At 32.2% G+C, this 22,301-nt stretch overlaps 4 protein-coding genes and 1 pseudogene across 6 annotated transcripts; 4 read left to right on the top strand and 1 right to left on the bottom strand.

Annotated features, from left to right (window-relative positions):
• Positions 1-173: 173 nt before the first annotated feature.
• Positions 174-1,862, top strand: LOC107646231 (GDSL esterase/lipase At1g73610-like). Of its 2 annotated transcripts, none has more exons than XM_021103614.2 (5): positions 174-457; positions 577-707; positions 790-1,017; positions 1,260-1,515; positions 1,591-1,862. In XM_021103614.2, the coding sequence occupies exons 1-5, from the start codon at positions 190-192 to the stop codon at positions 1,761-1,763; spliced, it is 1,056 nt and encodes a 351-aa protein (XP_020959273.1). In that variant the 5' UTR covers positions 174-189; the 3' UTR covers positions 1,764-1,862. The 2 variants fall into 2 exon arrangements, with proteins under 2 accessions (XP_020959273.1, XP_088348146.1); XM_088492020.1 differs by having other exon boundaries at positions 787-1,017.
• Positions 1,863-5,423: 3,561 nt separating this feature from the next.
• On the bottom strand, positions 5,424-9,683 carry LOC107645324 (la-related protein 1C). The gene is made up of 6 exons (XM_016349327.3): positions 8,692-9,683; positions 7,688-8,252; positions 7,444-7,612; positions 7,257-7,347; positions 6,089-6,160; positions 5,424-5,988 (listed from the first exon to the last, which is right to left on the bottom strand). Exons 1-6 carry the CDS (start codon positions 9,217-9,219, stop codon positions 5,758-5,760), a joined length of 1,656 nt encoding a protein of 551 aa, XP_016204813.1. The 5' UTR covers positions 9,220-9,683; the 3' UTR covers positions 5,424-5,757.
• A 5,313-nt stretch (positions 9,684-14,996) lies between these two features.
• On the top strand, positions 14,997-16,856 carry LOC107645326 (putative cinnamyl alcohol dehydrogenase 6). The gene is made up of 4 exons (XM_016349330.3): positions 14,997-15,234; positions 15,305-15,646; positions 15,947-16,389; positions 16,473-16,856. The coding sequence occupies exons 1-4, from the start codon at positions 15,140-15,142 to the stop codon at positions 16,673-16,675; spliced, it is 1,083 nt and encodes a 360-aa protein (XP_016204816.1). The 5' UTR covers positions 14,997-15,139; the 3' UTR covers positions 16,676-16,856.
• A 2,046-nt stretch (positions 16,857-18,902) lies between these two features.
• Positions 18,903-20,970, top strand: LOC107645325 (UPF0496 protein At1g20180). Of its 2 annotated transcripts, none has more exons than XM_016349329.3 (3): positions 18,903-19,148; positions 19,262-19,817; positions 20,080-20,970. In XM_016349329.3, the coding sequence occupies exons 1-3, from the start codon at positions 19,088-19,090 to the stop codon at positions 20,654-20,656; spliced, it is 1,194 nt and encodes a 397-aa protein (XP_016204815.1). In that variant the 5' UTR covers positions 18,903-19,087; the 3' UTR covers positions 20,657-20,970. The 2 variants fall into 2 exon arrangements, with proteins under 2 accessions (XP_016204815.1, XP_016204814.1); XM_016349328.3 differs by having other exon boundaries at positions 18,951-19,148; positions 19,259-19,817.
• Positions 20,910-22,296, top strand: LOC107646232 (uncharacterized; annotated as a pseudogene).
• The last annotated feature ends 5 nt before the right edge of the window (positions 22,297-22,301 follow it).

Genomic DNA, 22,301 nt, shown 5'->3' with positions numbered 1-22,301 from the left:
CATACGCATACAGGTACAATCGTATATATATATATATATATGTTTGTAGTATTAATGGAAAAAGGTGTTATGCATTAATGGTCAACACAGTTGGATATACGTGGCCGCATGATATTTATGGACACCAGTCTCTGATTCTCTGACTGACCAATAAGTTGCGAGAGAATCTTGAAGAAAAAGAAAAAGTGCATGTATAATAAGTTATTCTGTGACTGTGAGAAAATGGTGAGTGTTGTTGCTTTGGTTTTCTTGGGCACCATGTTTGCATTAGTAGCAGCAACAAATGGTGGACAGTATCCAGCATTATTTGCATTTGGAGATTCGATTCTTGATACCGGAAATAACAACCACCTTGCAACTTTAACCAAGTCTAATTTTCCTCCGTACGGAAGAGATTTTATTGGAGGAAAACCAACAGGAAGATTCTGTGATGGGAAAGTCCCATCAGATCTTATAGGTAATACATTCAACTACCTTTATTATAGGTTAATATTATTGTAGATATATACTAATCTTTATTCTTTAATTTTCTGAAAAAATAAAATAATTGGAACGTGATGCGCGTTACATATTTAGCGGGAGATCTTGGAATCAAAGGCACGTTACCTGCATATCTTGATCCAAATTTGCGGAATGAAGATCTTTCCACGGGTGTAAGCTTTGCCTCAGGTGGAACAGGAAATGATGATCTCACCGCTCAAACACAGGTAAAAGAACATACATACATTCAATGTTTGTTTAATTTTAATTTTAGCTTGTTCAATAATAAAATACAAAAATGATTAGCAGGGTGCTTTATCACTATCGACACAAATGAAAAATTTCCAAGAGTGCATAGGAAGGCTGAGAGCATTTATGGGAGAAGAAAGAGCGAAGTACATCATATCAAACAGCTTGTATCTGCTTTCATCAGGAAACAATGATATTGCACTCACTTATTCTTCACCACTCAGAAGCACCATACCTTTCCCTTTATACGCTTCTCAATTAGTTGGCTGGGCCTCGGATTTTCTCAAGGTAATAATTCGTTACTATAATTTAAGAGAAATGCTAGGGCCAGCAACTTTTGTGATTTGTAGCCATCAAATAGCCATCAATGATGGTTTTAATGGTGTGAGATTTCATCCAATGACTTACTTTTTTTTGTTGGTTACATGCTGACCAGAATTTAACAAAGTTGCTGACCCCTAAACTTTTTCATACTGTAATTAATTCGTCACCAATTCCAACATGCATGCTTACCGTTATATATGACGAAGCAACTATACGATGCCGGAGCAAGAAAAGTGTGGGTTCTGAGTACATTGCCATTGGGGTGCTTGCCGGGAGGTAGAACTGTAGCAGGAGGACCTTTAAGATTGTGTTCTGATACTGTTAACAGAGAAGCTCAATTATTCAATGATCAATTAGCATCGGCTGTTAATTCTTTGCAAGGCACACTTTCTGGTTCTGCTTTTCAATTCATTGATATCTATGCTGCTCTGCTTAATATCATACAAAATCCTTTTAGTTCAGGTTAGTGTGGCTCTCATCATGTGCTATTTAATCATCATATATATCATGTATGATTAACTTAATTAATAATTTTAGGGTTTCTAAATGTTGCAAATGGATGTTGTGGGACTGGACTGGTTGAGATTGGAGAGACATGTAAGTTAGCACTTGGTTCGTGCCCAAATCCTGCAGCATATGTTTTCTGGGACGCTGGTCATCCAACTCAAAGAGCCTATGAGGTCATAGTCTCTTCTATACTGCCAAAATAGTCATCTATATTAATCATAACTATGCTCTTAATTAACATCTCTAAATAATTAACTTTCTTTTCTATGCTCTCATTTAATAATAAAGTCTGTGTGAACGCCTCACGCCGGCATACAATATTTAATTTAAAGGCTCGATTATTCTCATTTATATAGGAAGAATTTCAGGTATTTTAATATTGGTGTTCTAGAAATTTTAGCTGTTACTCTTAAAAGTAATGGAGAAAATTGTGCTTTTCACATTTGTACGTGTAAACCAATTAAAGAAAATAAATGCAGATCATATACTGGTTTCTTTGTGTTTTTTGACACAAGAACTAATAAAAATAAATATTTATTTTATATTTTGAGCTAGTTAATTGTTATTTTTTTCAAAAATTAAAGCATAAAATAAATAATTTTTTACAATTTTTGAGAAGCAAGTAAAAATCTATTTTTATCATAAGCGAAAGTAGAAGGAGTTGAAAAGAAGAAAAATCTGTCACTAATTTTAAAAATATAAACTTACAAATTTATCTCTATATTTTTTTCAGAAAGACAGATTTCTTCTTTTAAAAAATGAAGAATGCTAGGGGCCAGTAACTTTTGGGATTTATAGCCATCAAATAGTCATCAATGAGGCTTTTAATGGTGTGAGATTAATGTGAGATTTCATCCAATGACTCACTCTTTTTTTATGGTTACATGCTGGTCAGAATTTGATAAAATTGCTGCCCCTAGACTTTTCCATAATATATACCTTTTAAATGTAATATTATACGAATATTAATGTTTTTAATGTTAAATTTTCTATTACGCTGAGTTTAAAATAGGATATAATTCGTTTCATTCCAGTGCCTTATTAATATAATGTTTTTTGGTGGCTATATGAATATAAATTAATTTCGTTTGAAATTATTGATAATATGTATATTGTACATAAATAATACTATCTATTTATTTAAAATCCTTTTTATAAAAGTTGTAATGAGTGTAAAAATAATAACTTTACTTTTTGCGATTTAAAGAATAATCTCTCATATTTTTTCCTTATGTGATTAATTTACTTATTAAACTTCATTATTGTTTGCCTACTAAAATTAAAAAATCGGTTTTTCATATATTCTTTTCAATAGTGTGTTTATTGTCCTAGATATATCTTAAATTCTTTAACGTAATCATTCGAAGAGAAAAAAATTATGCAATAAATCATATTATAAAAATAAATTATTTACATATAAATTAACTATATGATCATTACACAAAAATATCACAAATTTTTTTATTATATATACTAATCTTACATATATCTAATCTCATGTATGAACTATTTTAATAATTATGTGAATTATTATTAAAATGGTGGTCTATTTTCGACTTTTTTTTTTAGTCCCATTGGACGATGTGGAATTGAGTAATTTTGTTGGACGCTAAAACAAAATATTAATATGGCATATCAAAAATTGTTCCTATATAATATTGCAAAAAGATATTATTGTGAGACGAAGAATAATTATCATCACTCAAGTTTGCCTCAATCCAATCTATTTTAATTGATCCTTCTAGTAATAATATAATAATCTGCCTCTCATAAGATTGACATTAAGCGTGAAATGAAGAGATTCTATAAATATCAACCCAACTAACATTTTTCCTCGAGTTGATAATTATGCAGAGATCATAATTGTCAACTTGCAATGTTTTCAATTATATTCTTATAGGAGAAATAGTGATTCTTTCTCTACTTTAATTAACTACCACAAAATAATTAAAGAAGAATGAAAAAGTATATAATAAAAAATGAACGACGACCTTATCATAATTATAGAGTAAAATTTTATACTCCATAAAGAATCATAGAATTTCTTGTTAGCAAAATAAATAGTAGTATGTAATGAAACCAAATAATTTTTTGTATATTTAATTGAATCTTTAAATGAGAAGTTTTTATTTTTTTTAGTGAATTGTAAACCCAGTTATCAACCTAAGAAAATAATAGGCTCATTTATATTTTTATACTTATACACCAACTCATGTCATCAAATAAGTATAAATAAAATTTATGCTATTTTTTTGTTAGTATTTTCTATTTATTTTTTTATCCAAGATAGTAATTTCATTAATAGAAAAAATAGTAATTCCAAAATCAGCTGACAATCCTTGGCAATGCTAAAAGAAGTTACAGAGGAAAAACATGAAGATAACTTTACCAATTCATTAATCTACTTCATTGTAATAAAGTTTGATTAATTTCTTTTTGGTGGAACTTTTCCATTTCTACCCCCGGTGCATGTAGTGTTTTCTACTTTTACCAATGAGTTAGTTGAGTATAAAAAATATGAATTACCATACCATTTCTCCATGGAATTAGCACTGTATAAAAGTGAGAGTCATTAATAATATATGAACCTACATTAAATTCGTAGTTGACAATCAAGTTCATAATTACTACTATTTAAGATGAGAGAACCAAGGCACAATACCATAAGACAAGGAAAAAGGAGATGTATCACTTCTCCTTAGAGATATACATTAGCGAGATTAGTAGTTTTTGACTTTTCGTTTACTAGTTACTACTTTGCATTTGCAGACTCGATCCTTGCTACTAACTTGCAAGTTGCAACATTAACCAAGAGCAATTTTCCACCTTATGGAAGGGATTTCTCGGAAGATTTTCTTATGGAAAAATTCCCACATATATAATATAGGTATATTATTAGTAAGGGTAAAGTATACTTTTCGTCTCTGAAGTTTGGTAAAAGTTTCAAAAATACCTCTAAGTTTTATTTTATTTTAATTTTGTCCCAAAAGTTTTCAATTTGTATCAAATATATTCTCGATGGCTAAATTTTCAAAAAATTTAAGACCAATCTAACAATAATACAAGAAAATTATGTTTAATTTGTTTGTGTTAAGGGTTGTTCTTATGAAATTGTTGTTGAATTGGACTTAAATTTTTTGAAAAATTAACCATCAAGGGTATATTTAATGCAAATCGAAAACTTCTGGAATAAAATTAAAACAAAATAAAATTTAGGAGTATTTTTAAAACTTTTATCAAATTTCAGGAACAAAAAATATACTTTATCATTTTAGTAACTATTAAGACAAGATGTGTAGTCAGTAGTGTGTGAACATTGCAACAACTTCATCACATAATCTTCATTGTTTTTTATACAACAAATAAAATAATATAATAAATGTTTCACGCAATTAGCGTGGGGTTTGGGGATTTAAGAAGCATTACGAGCATATCTTGATCGATCCCACTGCTTTATGAAAATCCCAGAGGCTTTCGAGTTTGATTGTGTTAATTTAATTAGAGAATACATGTTTTTATGTAAACATATCAAAGATCAAATAAAACATAAAACCCTCTTCAATTCAAAGATCAAATCAAACATAAGACACTCTTCAGTAAATAATGGCTACTCCATCAAGATTTTATTATTGTCATCATATAAAGATACTTCATTTTAACCATTAGATGATAGGTTATAGGACTTGATTTTATTTGAAATAAAAATATTACCTTTATTTAAAGTGTTGCTAAACAAATAAGTCACACTTTTTAGACAAGAATCATCATAAGAAGATATTTTTGGTATCTTCACGGGAGTAGTTGCCTCATTAAATAACTTAAAACAAATTTACATAGTAACCATCCAATGAGATATCCACACATGCCACCATAAATCAATAACATTAAATATGCCTCAATCAAAATTCTCAATTTGTCTGTCCAATTTCATAATCTTTTAACTTTAGATCGTAACAATTGTGAACAATTTTTATTTGTTTCCACAACTCAAACTCAATTACGATCAAAATCGAACTCAGCAACCGTAGGAAGGATTAACTTCCATGCAACCTCTGTTCCCATCACCTCAAAGAAAAAAAAAAGGGAGAGAGGGGCATTGAAGAAGAAAATGCCAAAAATCAGATATTGCAATGCTGGATACTAGAAGCCAGACAAGGCTAAGAAATTTAGAGTGGGGTAGATTATGTAGGTACAGTTCTAATTCTTGTTGACAAGAGCAGCAGAATCATCACCATTTGAGATTTGAGTAACACCAGACGACTCGACTGTACCTTCAATTTTAGCTGCTTCTTCCAAGGTGATTGTTTGAAAATTAGCTGCAAGGTTATTGAAATTTGGTCCACCAGTAGATATTGAACTGGAATCTGACCGAAGATGAGCAGCTGGCAGCCATCTCATCCACTCATTATGCCTCCTTAGCTTGTCACCCTGCAAGTTATGCAAGTTATCAAAGGGACAAAAATATACTCTTACCAATATTGGTGAATAGATCCACTAATAAATTTGACATAAGATATTAGGAACTTACTTGCACTTCAACAATAGCTGAACCTCTTAATGAATCCAGTATCAATGGGATGTTACTTGTTAAATTTTTAACCTGTTAAAAACATTTCATACAATACAAAACCACAGCTAAGGTGTTTGATATTTAAGAAAAATATGTCATCGCAAAATTAGGCGCTGAAGCTGAAACTTACAATTATTGCACCATGAGAATCAGGAAAAAGGTAAGAAATTTGCTTTGTAATAACAAAATATTAGTGAATAGTATTAAAGCAGAGTATAAATGAACAAAATATTCATTCACTACAATAAAATCTATTTTTAACCTCATTGTTTATGAATCAAAATGGCAATGTTGCAATTAGGGCCTAACCAAAATTACTCTATACTCATAGGATGAATCTTTCACCCAATGGAGAATGGAATTAGTTTCCTCCAACCCCCTCCCCCTCCCAAAAAAAAAATTAAACGATTTCAAATATATGTAAAGAAAACTTAAGGGTTCCATCCATCATAACACTGTAACATCATGTATGTTCATTACAGAGATTCCAACAAAAAGATCAACCAAAAGGATAATGAGAAATCTAAAATTTGAGGTTTTGCACAAGCAACATTTGAAGAGTATTAAAAAGAATAATGCTACACATCCAACTCTTTTTGTTTAACTTGGTTCATAAAAAGACTTGGATGTGTAGCATTACTCTATTAAAAATTTACGAATGGGATTTCAGACCATCAATCATGCAGTACAAGAGAATATAGTACATCTAAATTTCAAATAAACAACTCCTATTTGCTAATACCACTCCAGCCAGATGGAGTGGTACTAGTGGTACTACTTCAATTATGACTCGATATATATTTGGCAAGAAGCCAAGAACAACAAAATCATACAAATAAAAGGAAATACATACTTACTAGGTGAAAAGACACCAAGGCATAGATCCTAGGTATATAACAAACTTACAACAGAAAATGTTAGGCCGACTAACAATTAACATAGTAAAACAGAATATTATTCCATTCACATACATGCAAACCGTTTCAGTTACTAAGATTTACTCACCAATATCTATAAATCTTACTTACCATTCAAAAACCAACTTATAAGATGTAAGCATATATTCAAATTCCCTACAAGAAAGATGCATGAAGTATTGCTTATTATTAAGCCACAATCAACTTACGCGAGGAAAGTTTGCTATCAACGTAATGGGAACCCAACCCTGTTCATCCATGTTGGACCTTAAATATTCATCTTTTACTAAATTAGCATCACTGCAAAAAAAATTAAAAAAAAAGAAGCATAAATAAAGTATTAAACTGTCAAAAGCTTCTTAACAAAATAACAGATAGACATCCAAATAAATTCACCTAAAGTAGTATTCAATTTGCTTGATAATCATATTGTTAAGAGGAGAAGAAGTTTCTGCATGGAAGAACATCGTAGGAGGAGGAGGAGGAGAAGGAGGAGTAGGAGTGGAAGGAAAGAATGGCATGCTCCTCATGGGATCTACTTGTACTGGTGAAACATATAATAAGTCTGAAGTGGAAATAAAGGAGCGTTAGTAACAAATCAGTTATCAGTAACACATCTAGAAAGGGAGATAACACTCACCTGGACCATGGAAGCCCATGTGGTTAGCATAGGGTGAGGATCCAACATGTGCAGGGTTAACAAATGAAGGAGCATTCGGTGGTGGGTGCCTCAATATTCCCCCTGGTTGGTGTACATGAGCATCTCTAGCATTCCCATAATTGGCACGATCATGATCACGCCTACTACCATAATTATTATGATAGGAGCCATCTCCCCTAGGATGGGACCCAAAATTACCCCGGCGAGATGAACCCCGATGTTCAGTCATTGGAGGCACAAAATTCCCAACAGGTGGTCTTGCATCCCAGGTATTACGACGATAATGATCTCTTGGAGAATGGTCTGGAGCTCCCGGCATGACATTACCGTAACCAATTGCAGGTGCAGGAACTGGGTATACAGGAAAGGGCGGTGGAGGTGGCGCAACATTGGGAAAGCCGCTTGAAGAAGGACCAGACCCAACGCTGCTGCCACCTCCACGCTTCATTGGTCTTTGCCTATTAGGTATGTTATAAGTTGTTGCAGAGTTGGGTTTTGCATGGCTAGTAGCTTGTCTTTGGGGAGAGTTCGAAGTTACAGGACCCTACAGAACAATAGCAAGGTCACACAAGCATATAATACTTAGTAGCTACCATTCTTAGCGTGTAAATACATATAAACCCCTTGTTTATGAGAAATATACTTATACTTACCAGAGAATGGCATAACACTTAATAAAACAAGAAACAATCTTAATTGTCTTTACATGACAAACCCTATGACCACATCATCCATACACTAAAATTTTTCCCCTTTTCAATTGTACCCATATTCTAAACTATGTAGTCACATGTAGGATTCACCATATCTGCTTTGTGTTTGCTTCTCTTATATCAGTATGATTTTATTATCAGCTGTTTCGCACACATAGTAACTAAATCTAAGTTGGCATCTAAGACGGGAAGCATGAAAAGATCAAAGGGAATCTTCTTGGTTTCAATGATCAACATTCAATAGAATCAGGGCATGGATTGGAATCAAACCTGAGATGTGGAGAGCGATGCATCTAAGGCAGTCTTGGAAGATGGTTCAGCCGCCAATTTGGGAGTCCCTTTGGTAGATTCAGACAGAGCAGGCCATGACCCTCCCATCACAAGACCGGCCTCAGATACGACGCCGTTTGAAGGCTTGTTCCAAGCGGGTTTCTTAGACCTACCCGCATTGCCCTCACCGCCATCGGAGCTATCGGGAGGAGCTGCCACAACACTCCTGTTGTCCACCGGCGGCGAGACAGCTACTGCCTTTGGGGAGGAGGAATCTGAAGAAGGCAGCTGCTCCGGGACTGACGCGACGCTGGCAGCAAGGGAGGAGGAGGAGGAGGCAGACGATGGTGGCGGTGGCGGCGGCGATTGGGGAGTCCCGGCAGTGGATTCAGGCTCGGCGCCGCGGACAACCTGAGCCCATGGAGAAGGGAGATTTTTTCGCGGGAACTTGGGGCTGTCGGATTCAGGTGGCACCGCCGTCATCGGCGGGGAGTGGTGGTTAGAGGAAGATTCCGTTGTGTTAACCATTGCCAATTAGGGTTTCTAGTTCTCCTCAAATTTCTGTATTCTTTTTATTTTATTCTTTTACAAAGTGAAACTAAGAAAGTGCGGAGATTGTGATTGTGATCAGTATAATAGAAGAACCCAACGAGAGGATCAAATAAATAATAAATCAGAAAAAAAAGTAAACCTAAGGAAAAAAGAAAAAAAATTATAAAAATAAAATAATCAAGGTTTGTGTCTAGGCGAAGAACTTTGGGGGTTATGATAGAAGGTAGAATATGAAAATAAAAACACTGCAATCTCTCTTCAGTCTTCTCAAGTCACAGCACAAAAAACCTGCGATCTCTCTCTTTCTCTCTCTGCCCCTTCTTTGTTTTGTTTTGCTCTGCTTTGCGGCTCAACAACACCACCACAAGCAACACACAACAAACAAAGTGTTAGTGTTATCAAAAACCTATTTATGTCTCACCGTACCCTCTGTTTAATTTATCACCCCCCAGTTTTAGTCATGCTTAATAAGCTAATCAAATCCGGAATCGATCCTCTCAATTTTTTTTTACAATTAAAAGAGTAAAATATAATCTTTTATCATTAATTTTATAAGTGTGATCAATAATAAATATGAAAAAAAAAAAATAATAAATAACTAAAAATCACACTTTACACTCTTAATTTTTTTTAACAATTGAAAAGATCTATTCCCAATCAAACCTACTTATTGTTTTCGTTTTTCTCCTTTTTCACGTAATTTGAGATTTAAAAATTTAATTTAATTTTAATATCTTTTTGTGTATAATAATTTTATACATACATACAATTATATAAAATATTTTATATCATAAAAATAAATATTGTTTATATTAATTATATAAAATATTTTTATGATCAATACATTAAAATTAATATTTTAACATTTATAGATTTAATTGCTTAATATAATGAGGTTCGAGAAATTAATTATTATTATTATTATTATTATCAGACAATTTATATAGCTGGAAAAAGTGCATATCAATGCTCTTAATTGTGAAAGATCACAGGTGATTTTGGGAATATGGGCAAGATTAAACAAATTATTAGATAAGAAAAATAAGAAGATAAACCATAAAACAAATATAAACTTACAAATAACAATGAGATAAAAGATAAACACATAATTATCTCCTGGAAAGGAGAACCAAAAAGAAAAAGATAAACTCTCAGATAAAAATGAGGTACAGAAAGTTGAAATATAATCCGAAATTTAGATGGATTGAATATCTTGAAAATTTTAATTTTGATTTGTTCATATTCTCTTTTAGTTTTAAGTTTATCTTTTCTCCTTTAAATAAAAAGCAAGACATAAATTATAATTCCTCTTCTCAAAAAAGGTATGCATATTTGAGATATGTATAACATAAACTCAATAACTGTATACACATTGAATATGTCACTTCTTATAAATCTTTAAATTTCATTAAATAAAAATTGAAGACGCTATAAAAGAAAAAGACTTTAATAAATATAAAATACATTAGTATATAAATAAATTAATATTTTTAATATATAATATTTTAAAGAATAAATATAATTTTTTATTTTAAAATTAACAAATATACAAAAATATAAATTATTTTTTATTTATTAAGATCAATTATTATATAATAAAATTTTTATAATATTACAAATTCATATAAAAATGATATTTTAGATTGTAACATAAAAATATAAAATAGTTAAATTTTATTTTATATTATTTGACAATTGATTAGATTGCAAATTTGCAATACAGTTAATTGAATTTGGGCTCCTCTGTAGATTGTTTATGGATCTGCCACAACACTATACAGTCTAGGGATTGTTTGTAGTTGTTACTTGTTTCACTGAGTTTGAGTGCCAAAAAATTAATTGGATTGTTTTTTTTTTTTTGGTTTAGTTTTCTTTTTTTTTGGTTTAGTTTTAATTAATTGGATTGTTATTTATGAAATAGAATAGAATTTCATTGAAAGAACTAAAGAATGGTTGGGCTCCTTGATGCAGTGTTGAAGCCCATATTTTTTATCTGCCTCATCTAATCCTCAAAACGTCAAGTCGTCAACAGCATTTTTTTCTTTTGGTCTTGACGTCAACGGCATGTTGAAATGCCTAAAACAAGATTGCCTCAAATGAAAGCCCGTCTAGGGTGAGCACGGATCGGTTGGTTCGGATTTATGATAAAATTAGAATCGAACCGATCAAAATGTTATTGGTTTAGTTTAATTTGAATTTGTATTTTTTTGTACATGTATTCGAACCAAACCAAACCGATTAAGAACGGATTAGTTCGGTTCGAGTAATTGGGTACTCAATGACTTTGAAATTCATTAAAAAAAAAACTAAATTTTTATCTTAAAAATTCAACAAGTACAATAAACATGTAACATCAATAGAAATAATCCAAACATGTTAAATACCAAATACATTAAAAACTAAACTCATTAAAATCCAAGTATATTAATAGTGATAATTTTTGTCTAATAAAAAAGTCATATATATTTTTTTATTTTTTATTTAATTAATATATGATCGGGTTTGCGAGTTGGTTCGGGTTCCGTATCTCTAGAATCGATATGTGAACCAATTACTAACAAAGATCATCGGTTTGGTTTGGATTAGAACCGATTATCCATTGGTTCCAGAACCAATTTAATTGGTTCGATTCGGATTCAAATGGGTAATCGGATATCCGCTATCCGTGCTCACCTCTAATCTTAACTAAAATACTAAAAAATAAAAATTAAAAAGGAAACGCAACCCAAATATATTAAAAATTAGAGACAAAATTAAGATTTAATTTAAATATATTAAAAATTATAATAGTATTTTACTTTTTATTTAAAAAGTTAATCTCTAATACTTACTTAAGCAAATAAATAAATTTCGCTCCATTAATTCAAATTAGTTAAATTCTTGTTTTTTTAATTTTCAATTTACATCCACTTTTTTTCTTCTACAACACTAGAATAAATATGGTGGGAACTGAAGAACTATTTTCACACGTCTTGAAATTAGAAGAGGAGAATAAATAAATAAATAAAAGTTAGATTTACAACAACTCCTGGCCCCAATAGATGGTGCAATAATGGATGTACCAAATTAAATTTAGAGAGCTGGAGTCCAGTCATGAAAATAAAGAACAACACAACATGAAGTCAGGAATTAAAGGGCCTCATTTAGTGGTTGACGCAGGTAGGACATTCACGGGGTGGGTTGGTTACTTGGTTTGAATTTGGATAATAATGAAAATTAAATTGATTAAATTTTATTGGATTTGGATTGATTTAAATTTAAGATTTTTTGTAAGTGAATCCAAATAAGTTAAATCCGAGTTAGATCGATTTGGATCATCCGTATCCAATTGAAAATGAAATTTAAAAAAATAAAATAAAAATTGAAAAAAAATGTAAATAATATATAATAATAAAAAATACTGCTGTTTAATTTTCATATTAGAGACGGAATGTTATTTTCCACTTATATTAGAATTGGGTGTGATATTTCTAGATGTAAAAGATAACGACAAACAAATGAAGAGTCAGATTTAGAGAATCACAAATTGGATCCTTAAATTTGAGTTTTTTAAATTTTTTAAATATTTTTTTTTCATAAAGCCTACCTTTAAATTTGGATTTTCTGAAATTTTTTTTAAATTTTTTCACAGGACCTATTATTAGATTTGGGTTTTTAAATTTTATTTTATTTTTTTGCAAAATTTAACCACCAATTTGTTTCCTTTTTAAAATAAACAAATTTACCATGCACAAAGCCAAGGCTTAGTTTTATTTCTCCCTGAATTTAAATTCACTTTGTCATAAATCGAACACTCGATTCTAATTTGCAATTTTAATTTTTAAAAAATCTTAATAAAAAACACACTACTAATCTATAATTGAACATAACAAATACTCATTCTCTGTTACTAAAAAAAAATAGCCAAAAAATACATCATCAAATTTTACACTTAAAATAAATATAATTAAAAGGCTAAAAATAATGTAAACCAAAACTAATCTAACCCCTTAATTTCTGTCGTAACTTTGACCCAGCAGCTGGGACCAAGTTTAACAACCGAAAAGTTATTGGCCACTTCAAGGAAATTTCTTGTATTTATAATTGTCTTCAATTGAGCATTTCATTTGGCATTATGATATGCTTGATCCTTCAAAATGTCCTTATCATAGGTATGGAAGATATGAACTACAGAAAATTAATACTTTCTTTTTTCACTTTAAATATATATAGTATTTTAAAATGATTCTTAATTATATTTCAAGTTTTTTTAATAATTGTATATTTAGTTAAAGTGAATAAGAAACGTAAAGAGAAGGTAGTATATGATATATGTTTAATGTTTATGACTTAATAATCTGAACAAAGTGCTATATATACAATTTCATCAAACAAATTACAAATCTAATGACATTATTGTATATGTTTATTTTAAGAGTTTTATTTGTAATTAACATTTGATAATAATCTGAAATTAATATTTATTTTTTCAAATGAAATATATGTATAAAGTAATATATAGTTGTGTAATAAAATTATTTGTTTAGAATTGTTTATATAATTAACATTGAGGTAATAGGAATCAGTATCTCGCCACCAACCGTAAGTTTATCGAGTAATACAGCTCCACATGCATCCATGAAAATCAGCAACACGCACTAACTAGTAACTACCGAAAATTTGTCTAACATGTTTCTTTTCTAAAAGAGGCTCATTCCAAAAAAGCACAAAAGAAAACAAAATTATATATTCACATCGTCAAGAACTGAAACCTCTACTAGATGGGTATTCTTTTTGAGAAAATCGTATCGTGTGTTTTAACTTTTAACTTTTATTTGATATATATATTACTGTTATTTTTTAGTTAATTTAGGATTTAGAGCAAATAGCATATGTATGTGTGCAATTAATAGCGGCAGAAGTGTAGAAGATTTAATTATAGAAGTCAACTCATTATCATGTATGGACTGCACTTTCCTCGTCACACTAGTCAGTAGTCACCGTTCAAAAATTTCTGGGCAGTTTCCGGTCAACTATTTAGTTCAATAGACCATTCAACTTTACATAGCCAATATGACTAAAACAATTAGTATTATGCTAACTACGAAGTTTAATGGAGACATCCTCATCAAAGGTGGTTGGTGATGGCGATTACCCTTTTGTATGTATTTTTTTTTTTATAAATTTTTTTAATAACAATGCTAGGAAATCAAGAGGATATCAGCTAAAAATTAGCCAAATGCCTCTGGATGAATTTAAAATCTCTACGTGGATAGTATTTATACTAGGCATTAAGATGTTTCTTCTATTAAGTATCAGAATGTTTTTTTTTTCATGCTAAGATATTTTATGAATTTTTTTATATACTAAGAATCGGGATTGTTGAAAGTTCCATGATTCCTATTCTTATTTCTCCAACGTATCATTCAAAATTTTAATTTGGGAGTGAGAAGTAGTTAATATCAAATATTATAAATTAAAAATAAATAAAATTAATTAAATATAATTATAAATTAGTTAAGTTGTTTACTTTTTTGGCTGATTAGCTTTTATTTTTATATACTTTTTCTTTTTTTAATTAGTAATTTTAGTAAGTGTTTTTAAAGTATATATTAATTAAATTATTTTTTATTTATTATTATATTTGTTAGGAAAAAATTAAAGATTTAGTTAGAGAATACTAGGAATAAAAGAGGAATAGTATTTTTTTATTTTTAAGATTCATTCACTTATTATTTTATTAGTATTAAATTGAAAATGAGTGGTACTTAATTGAGAAACAAAAATATCAAGGGCATTTCTGGGAAGATATGAGATCTAGTACTACAGTTTTGGTCTATAAATAAATGTGGGAGCAGTGTGGCCAACTACCACATCATCAGTAGAAACAAGTAGATCAGGAATTCATTCTTGGATCATGGCTGAGACCACACCCAATCACACACAAACAGTTTCTGGATGGGCTGCTCATGATTCTTCTGGCAACATAACCCCCTACACTTTCAAAAGAAGGTATATACATATATAATACATACTTTGAATGTATTTGGATTTGTAGCTAATTAGTTAGTTTGTTGTGCAGAGAGAACGGTGTTAATGACGTGAGCATAGAGATCTTGTACTGCGGGATTTGCCACACGGACATTCACTACGTGAAAAATGAATGGGGAATCACAAGGTACCCGGTTGTTCCGGGGCACGAGATCGTTGGGGTGGTAAGCAAGGTGGGGAGGGAAGTGAAGGGATTCAAAGAAGGAGACAGAGTAGGAGTGGGGTGTTTGGCAGCAACATGCTTGGAATGTGAGTATTGCAAGTCCGATCAGGAGAACTACTGCGACAAACTTGAGTTCACTTACAATGGAGTTTTCTGGGATGGTAGCATCACTTATGGTGGCTACTCAAAAATGCTGGTCGCTGATTACAGGTATTACTCCACATGTTCCACGCTTTCTTTCAAAAATATATTATCCTATTGCTGGTTATTATTAAGAAAGAGAAGATGACTTAATTATGGAAAATGTTAGGGGACAATGACTTTGTTGAATAATATGAACAACTACGAATCAAATAAAAATATATTACACCTCCAAATTAACCTTTTAAATTTTAATATTAAAATAATCATCCGTACATTAGTAAAATGAACATCCGATATATTTATTGTTTACATTGTTTAATATTTTCATTGTTTACCTATACTTTTTCATTAATTATTTGTGTTAAGATACGTGGTACATGTGCCGGAGAATCTGCCAATGGACGCAACGGCACCACTGCTGTGTGCTGGAGTGACGGTGTTCAGTCCCTTGAAAGACCACGGTTTGGTTGAATCGCGAGGGAAAAGCATTGGCATTGTGGGCTTGGGTGGTCTTGGACACGTGGCTGTCAAGTTTGCCAAGGCCTTTGGACACCATGTCACTGTCATAAGCACTTCTCCTTCCAAAGAGGTGGAGGCTAAGGAGCGTTTGGGAGCCGACCATTTCATAGTGAGTTCCAACCCCAAGCAAATGCAGGGTGCCAAGAGAAGCCTTGATTTCATTTTGGACACTGTTTCAGCTGAGCACTCTCTTTTGCCCCTTTTGGAATTGCTCAAAGTTAATGGCACTTTGTTTATTGTGGGTGCACCCGATAAGCCATTCCAATTGCCCGCATTTCCATTGATCTTTGGTAACATCAATCAATCTCTCTAATTGCCCTTTCCTTGCTAATAATAATCACATTAAAATTAAATTCAATTAATATGTATACAGGGAAGAGATCAATCAAAGGTGGGATCATAGGAGGAATAAAAGAAACCCAGGAAATGTTGGACGTTTGTGGGAAGCACAACATCACATGTGACATTGAATTAATCACTCCAGACAGAATCAACGAAGCTCTTCAACGTCTTGCTAACAATGATGTCCGCTACCGTTTCGTCATTGACATCGGTGCTGCCACCTCTAATAACTAATATGATACCTTAGCTTCTGCTATTTTTACTCTTCCTTAATTAGCTTGTTTCAGTATTAATTCCATAATTATTCAACAAGTCATAACAATATTGGTTTCGTACCATGAATATATTCATTTTGCTTTGCACTATTTTTATTATATATGTATGCTTTTATAAGATGGGGAAAATTTGATCAGCACACTGTATACTATACTCAGTTATATATATAGGTTCCCTGTATCATTAGATATTTTCGTTTGGAAAAATTAAATATCATTGAGCGCGTCCTAACCCGAAGGTTTGCTTGGCGTGAAGAGTGACCAAACTTAAGGTTGATGGCAAAATTAAAATTATGACTAACCCTGTTTATTTATTTATTTATTTGATATAGCTTTAATCGTTAAATAAGCAACGTCATTGATTGAAGTAGCTAAGAATAATAGAATCCCGTCAAAAATAAATAAATAAATAAATAAAAGAGGTAGCTAGTGCTAAGCTAGCATGTATTTAGATCTTTTTATTCACTACAAGAAAAATCACTTTTAGTGTTCATTTATTTTACTTTTAACGGCAATAAAAATAGCCGCTAATACATTTATCGGCAATTAGACATTAACCGTCTTATGCTTCGCCATTAAAAGGTTTTAGGCCCAGTTTGGGTAACCAACTTAATTAAGTTCTTTTTGATAAAATAACTTAAACAATAAATGACTCTGTTAAAAGTAACTTATAAATAAGTTATTTTGTGTTTGAATTTTTAACTATAAAAGTGCTTATTTTATAGAAATGTGATGAAAAGTAGAAGTATTATGAGAGAAGTCATTTTTTTTAACTTCTTTATAAATTCCTAAATAGCTTCTTAAAAAATTGTAATTTAACTTTAAAAATTGTACCAGACATTAATACTACTACTTTTTATAAGTTAAAAATTAAAAAAAAATTACTTCTAGAGTTTCTCAAAGGACCCTTAGTGACAATTAGTAGGTATTAATGTTAGAGTAAAATTAAAGAATTAGTAGCCATTGTATTATTGCCACTAAAATTTTGTGGCTAAAATACATTTTTTTTTAGTGATTTAAAATATATAATTTGCAATTCAGTATTAAAAGGATCTTTTACCGATGAAATGAAGCCAAGATCCCATTACTACCAACTACCAAGGTCCCATCTCCTTTTACATAGAAGATAGCAAGCAAGCAACCAATCAAAGTTCAATTAAAACATAATAGTATAGTCTTTCCTCAAAATATTATGATCTTCTAATAATTTCATAATACTTAATTAATATACAAAGAACCACTTGTTTGCACACAATATGCATTGCTATCAGCCTATCAATATATAATAAGCTATTTTCTCAACTCGTCAGCTACTCAGCTCGTTATTAGGGTTGGGGGGTCAACCGAGTAACAACTTCCGATCCGTGCCTAATTATGTTTTTGAACTTTCCAATCACATAATCAAGTAGAATTGAATGGTTGGGAATAAACAACAATCCCTAATTAATTGCTTTAATTTGCGTCAAGTATATAGATGGATACATCAGTATGGATTTGTAACCACAAACGTACTTCACGAATTCATGGTCCGGGCTTAATTAAGGAGAATCTTTAACATCAGCTCAAATTGGCAAATAACATTTGTAATCATTAGTAGCCCAACGTGGCTAACAGATATCGATTGAAGGGACGTCCAATTATAGGACCCCACGTTAATATCTTCCCTTAGCGACATGTGTGATCTTCATCAATCATCATCTATCTATATATATATCTATCTTACACACAAACGCGTTCGTTACTAACTAAATATCTGCTGTTAGCCTCTTACGCCTCAATGTAACGATCGCGCTAACAGACAATTTTTCTCTTATCCTATCCCTTCATTCATGGGATGTTAATTGGGGAGCTGAGCATTTTTATTTCTGTTATTAAATTTTACTAGATACAAATAAAATCATTAGACCACACATTATTATACAATTACTAAATAAAAATATATATTCTAAACAAAGACACATGCATAGATATGCATGCAATGGCCGCAAACATTGAAACTTAGGGATAATAGTGTGTAATTGTAATTGCAAAGCAATAGCCAATAGAAAGGATGGAAAAGATATATAATTGAAAAGAGCTTGTAAGAGGAGCAAGTGTAGTCTACGTGTGAGGTACGCTAGCTAACTTGAGAACCAAGTCATGGCATCAATTGCCATTACATTAACCATAAACATTTATTTTGTGGTACTCCTTACTGCCAACTGGATTCTCTTTTCCCTCTTAAACTCTCTCCCCACCTCACAAGATATCTCCCTCTATATATATTCTTTATTTTAGTCTCATGGTTCCTTCATTCATTCACTTAATTAGATAGACAAGATTTGTATATTCACTTCCAAGATTTCATTCTTCCGCTTCAGATGCGCTTGCCATGATGACACACACTTGGTCCCTTTGTTGTCCTACTCCAACGTTAACAAGAACAACGCCCGGTAATCAGAATCAATCATCAATCATCATAACATATAACATCTGCATGCAACAACTCTTCTATTGTATTCTTAAATTTAATCTTCTTTCATCTGATAATAATTGTATAAAGCAGGTAGATCAGAGAAAGAATGTGATGGGCAAGAGAGCTTGTGTGTGAAGGCAAACGTGAATGAAGAATACTTAGAAGCATTTAGAACTAAGTCATACATAGAAATATGCAACAAAGCACAAGGCCAACTTGGGAGAACAATAAGAAGATCACCACTATTGTCTTCAAATAACAATTCTCCATCAACAAATAATTCATCTTCTTCTACCCTTCCATTCTGCAAGCACCTCACAGAGTTCTTGCTTGATCCAAGGCAAGAGAACATAACAAGCATGGCTGAGACCACCAAAGTTCACCATCTCCTTGTGAACTACTTTGAATCCAGCTTAGAAGCCTGCCATTGTTGCGACCAAATCCTCCAAGGGCTCCACTCCATGAGACTCTCTTATGGAAGAATAAAGAGGGTTGTTAAGATAAGCAAAATGGTTCTTGATGAAGACTGCAACAACAATGGAGACCAACAACAACAAATCCAAAAGGATGTTATCTATAGAGAGCTTGCTTCTTTTGCATTGCAGAACAACCCTTTGTCCATTCAATTCCACGACATTCATCAAAGGTACAGTACATATACCTATAAAGTCTAACACAAATTAATTAAGTTTTGATTAAGTGAAGATACAGTCTATGTACTTGAAAACACTTGTAAAGTACTTAATTCATGTATTATGATTTAGAGCCAAGATGTGATATTTGACAAAATCAATATGTATAGTATGTATATGTGTTTTTCACTTAACTAATCCATTAATGCATATTAAATCTCTCGGATGGATTTTGCACTTTTGCTGATTGCTTTAGCATAACCAACTGCACTGCAGGTTCATGGAGCTGTTGCATAGGCTGAGATCAAAGAGAGTGAAGATTCAGAGGAAACTAACATGGAAGAGCATATGCAAGAAGGTGGCAGGGATTGGTCTTGTGACAGCACACAGTGCTATAGTTGTTGCATTATTGGTGCTTTGTTTTCACAGCATTGTGGGGTTGGTGGCTGCACCAGGAATTCTAGGGGGATTTTTTGGTTGGTTGATAAAGAGAATATTCAAAAGGAAGAATAGTAAGAATGGAAGAATTAGGAGAAGTTACTGTGAGAGGCTGTGTGAGCAACTAGATGTGGCAGCAAAAGGGATATATATAGTGATAAATGAGTTGAACACAGTGAGTAGGATGGTGATGAGGCTGCATGATGAGGTGGAGCATAGGAGGGTCATTGCACAAGTGTGTGTCAGGAACTATGGAAAGTCTGAGATACTTAGGCAGGTTCTTAGGGACTTGAATGACAATCAATCAAGCTTTTTGGATCAGTTGGAGGAGCTTGAGAACCATATTTACTTTTGCTTTCTCACCATTAACAGATCAAGGAGCCTCCTTCTCCAAGAAATTACCCAGGATTTATAAACATTCATTCAGATGTTTAGTATTGGTTCCTCTATTATATTATCTGATATCTCGTTATTCTCTATTATAATTTTTTGTAGGCCCTATATATGTGTGACTAAAGGGGAGTCTTTGGTTATGTAAGGTCCTGTTCTGTCTTTTCACAATGTATAGTTCCTCTTCCTTCTCATTGATCCAGCTGGAAGTGATATGAGCGAATTCCTGTAAAAAGTTCAAGTTTCCATCTGCTGATGCGTGAATTTTTGTTGTATACATGAATTCGTGGGCTCTGATTACTAGCTGGCTTAGAAGACCACAGTATTGCACTGATCTCATTATTACAATTGCTATTATCGTTTATCATGTATGAATAAGTTTGAAGAATAAATGAACTCACCTGATAGAACAGAATCATATATAATAAGCAAGGTTCTTTATCAAATATATTGTGTGATTCATAATTTTAAACATTTTACTAATGTACATCAACTTTTAAACTTGTACAGTTTAATCAACATTTAATTAATTAACCTTGATTGGCCGCTCAACTTGTCAATATGTGAAGATGATAATCGAGAAATGTTACAAGCCAATATATACAGGCGTATTTGGATCATGGAGAAATAACACTCCACATTCCACAACAGCCTGGTTTATCGATTTAAGAACAACAAACTAAACAAATATAATCTCAAACTTGTATTAAGCACTATGATTATTGTTTTAACAATATTCACAAGTCAGAATCAAGAACCAAACCTTCATTATGAAAAGCTATAGCAATTATTGTGTCTCCCTCGTGTCTTCAATTTCTTAAGAAAGCATAAGACATACATATTGCTTGATGGATGGGGAAGGGCTCCGAATCTTCCGAAAGCAAGAGAGTGTTTTAGAGAGATGGTTTGTATGGGATGTGATCCGGATATTGTCACATATGGAATAATGGTTGACATTCTTTGCAAAGCCGGAAGAGTTGATGAAGCTGAAGAGGTAGTAAAGGAAATGGATGCTAACAATTGCAACGCAACATCTTTTATTCATAGTGTCCTGGTCCACACATATGGGGTGGAAAATCGGATTGAAGATGCTATCAACACATTCATAGAGATGGAAAGCAGGGGACTCAAGCCAGATGTTGTGGTTTATAATGCATTAATTGGTGCTTTCTGTAAAGCAAACAAATTCAAAAATGTTCATCGAGTTTTGCAAGAGATGGAATCCAATGGTGTTGATCCTAATTCAAGGACCTGCAATGTTATCATAAGCGGTTTGATAAGCCAGGGAGAGACTGACAGAGCTTTTAGGGTCTTCCGCCGGATGGTTAAGTCTTGCGAACCGGATGCAGATACCTATACAATGTTGATAAAAATGTTCTCTGAGAGAAATGAACTAGAGATAGCTATGAAATTTGGAAGTATATGAAGTCAAAACGGTTTGTCCCAAGTTTGCACACTTATTCAGTCCTCATCAATGGGTTGTGCCAAAAGGGAAATGCTATGAAAGCTTGTGTTTTGATGGAAGAGATGATAGAGAATGGAACTCGACCATCAGGTTCAACATTTGTCAAGTTAAGACAATTGCTTATAAAGGAAGGACGAGAGGATGTGCTAAAATTTCTTCATGAGAAAGTTGATCTTGTCAAGGAGCCTTTATTTGATTAGGCTTT

The sequence above is a fragment of the Arachis ipaensis genome, chromosome B6, assembly GCF_059453495.1.
Source record: "Arachis ipaensis isolate K30076 ecotype BB chromosome B6, ASM5945349v1, whole genome shotgun sequence".
In the NCBI taxonomy this organism is placed as follows: Eukaryota; Viridiplantae; Streptophyta; class Magnoliopsida; order Fabales; family Fabaceae; genus Arachis; species Arachis ipaensis.
The sequence above is the reverse complement of the archived record's forward strand: the minus strand, read 5'-3'. Positions and strand labels throughout refer to the sequence as shown.

Coding starts and splice junctions, on each gene's coding strand:
- LOC107645325 (XM_016349328.3), top strand. CDS start 19,088: ATGATGACACACACTTGGTCCCTTTGTTGTCCTACTCCAACGTTAACA. Junction 19,149..19,258: donor GTTAACAAGAACAACGCCCG/GTAATCAGAATC, acceptor AATTGTATAAAG/CAGGTAGATCAGAGAAAGAA. Junction 19,818..20,079: donor TTCCACGACATTCATCAAAG/GTACAGTACATA, acceptor ACTGCACTGCAG/GTTCATGGAGCTGTTGCATA.
- LOC107646231 (XM_088492020.1), top strand. CDS start 190: ATGTATAATAAGTTATTCTGTGACTGTGAGAAAATGGTGAGTGTTGTT. Junction 458..576: donor AGTCCCATCAGATCTTATAG/GTAATACATTCA, acceptor TTACATATTTAG/CGGGAGATCTTGGAATCAAA. Junction 1,018..1,259: donor GGGCCTCGGATTTTCTCAAG/GTAATAATTCGT, acceptor TATATGACGAAG/CAACTATACGATGCCGGAGC.
- LOC107645324 (XM_016349327.3), bottom strand. CDS start 9,219: ATGGTTAACACAACGGAATCTTCCTCTAACCACCACTCCCCGCCGATG. Junction 7,613..7,687: donor CATGGGCTTCCATGGTCCAG/GTGAGTGTTATC, acceptor TTTCCACTTCAG/ACTTATTATATGTTTCACCA. Junction 7,348..7,443: donor CAAATTGAATACTACTTTAG/GTGAATTTATTT, acceptor TTTTTTTTGCAG/TGATGCTAATTTAGTAAAAG.
- LOC107645326 (XM_016349330.3), top strand. CDS start 15,140: ATGGCTGAGACCACACCCAATCACACACAAACAGTTTCTGGATGGGCT. Junction 15,235..15,304: donor CCCTACACTTTCAAAAGAAG/GTATATACATAT, acceptor TTTGTTGTGCAG/AGAGAACGGTGTTAATGACG. Junction 15,647..15,946: donor ATGCTGGTCGCTGATTACAG/GTATTACTCCAC, acceptor ATTTGTGTTAAG/ATACGTGGTACATGTGCCGG.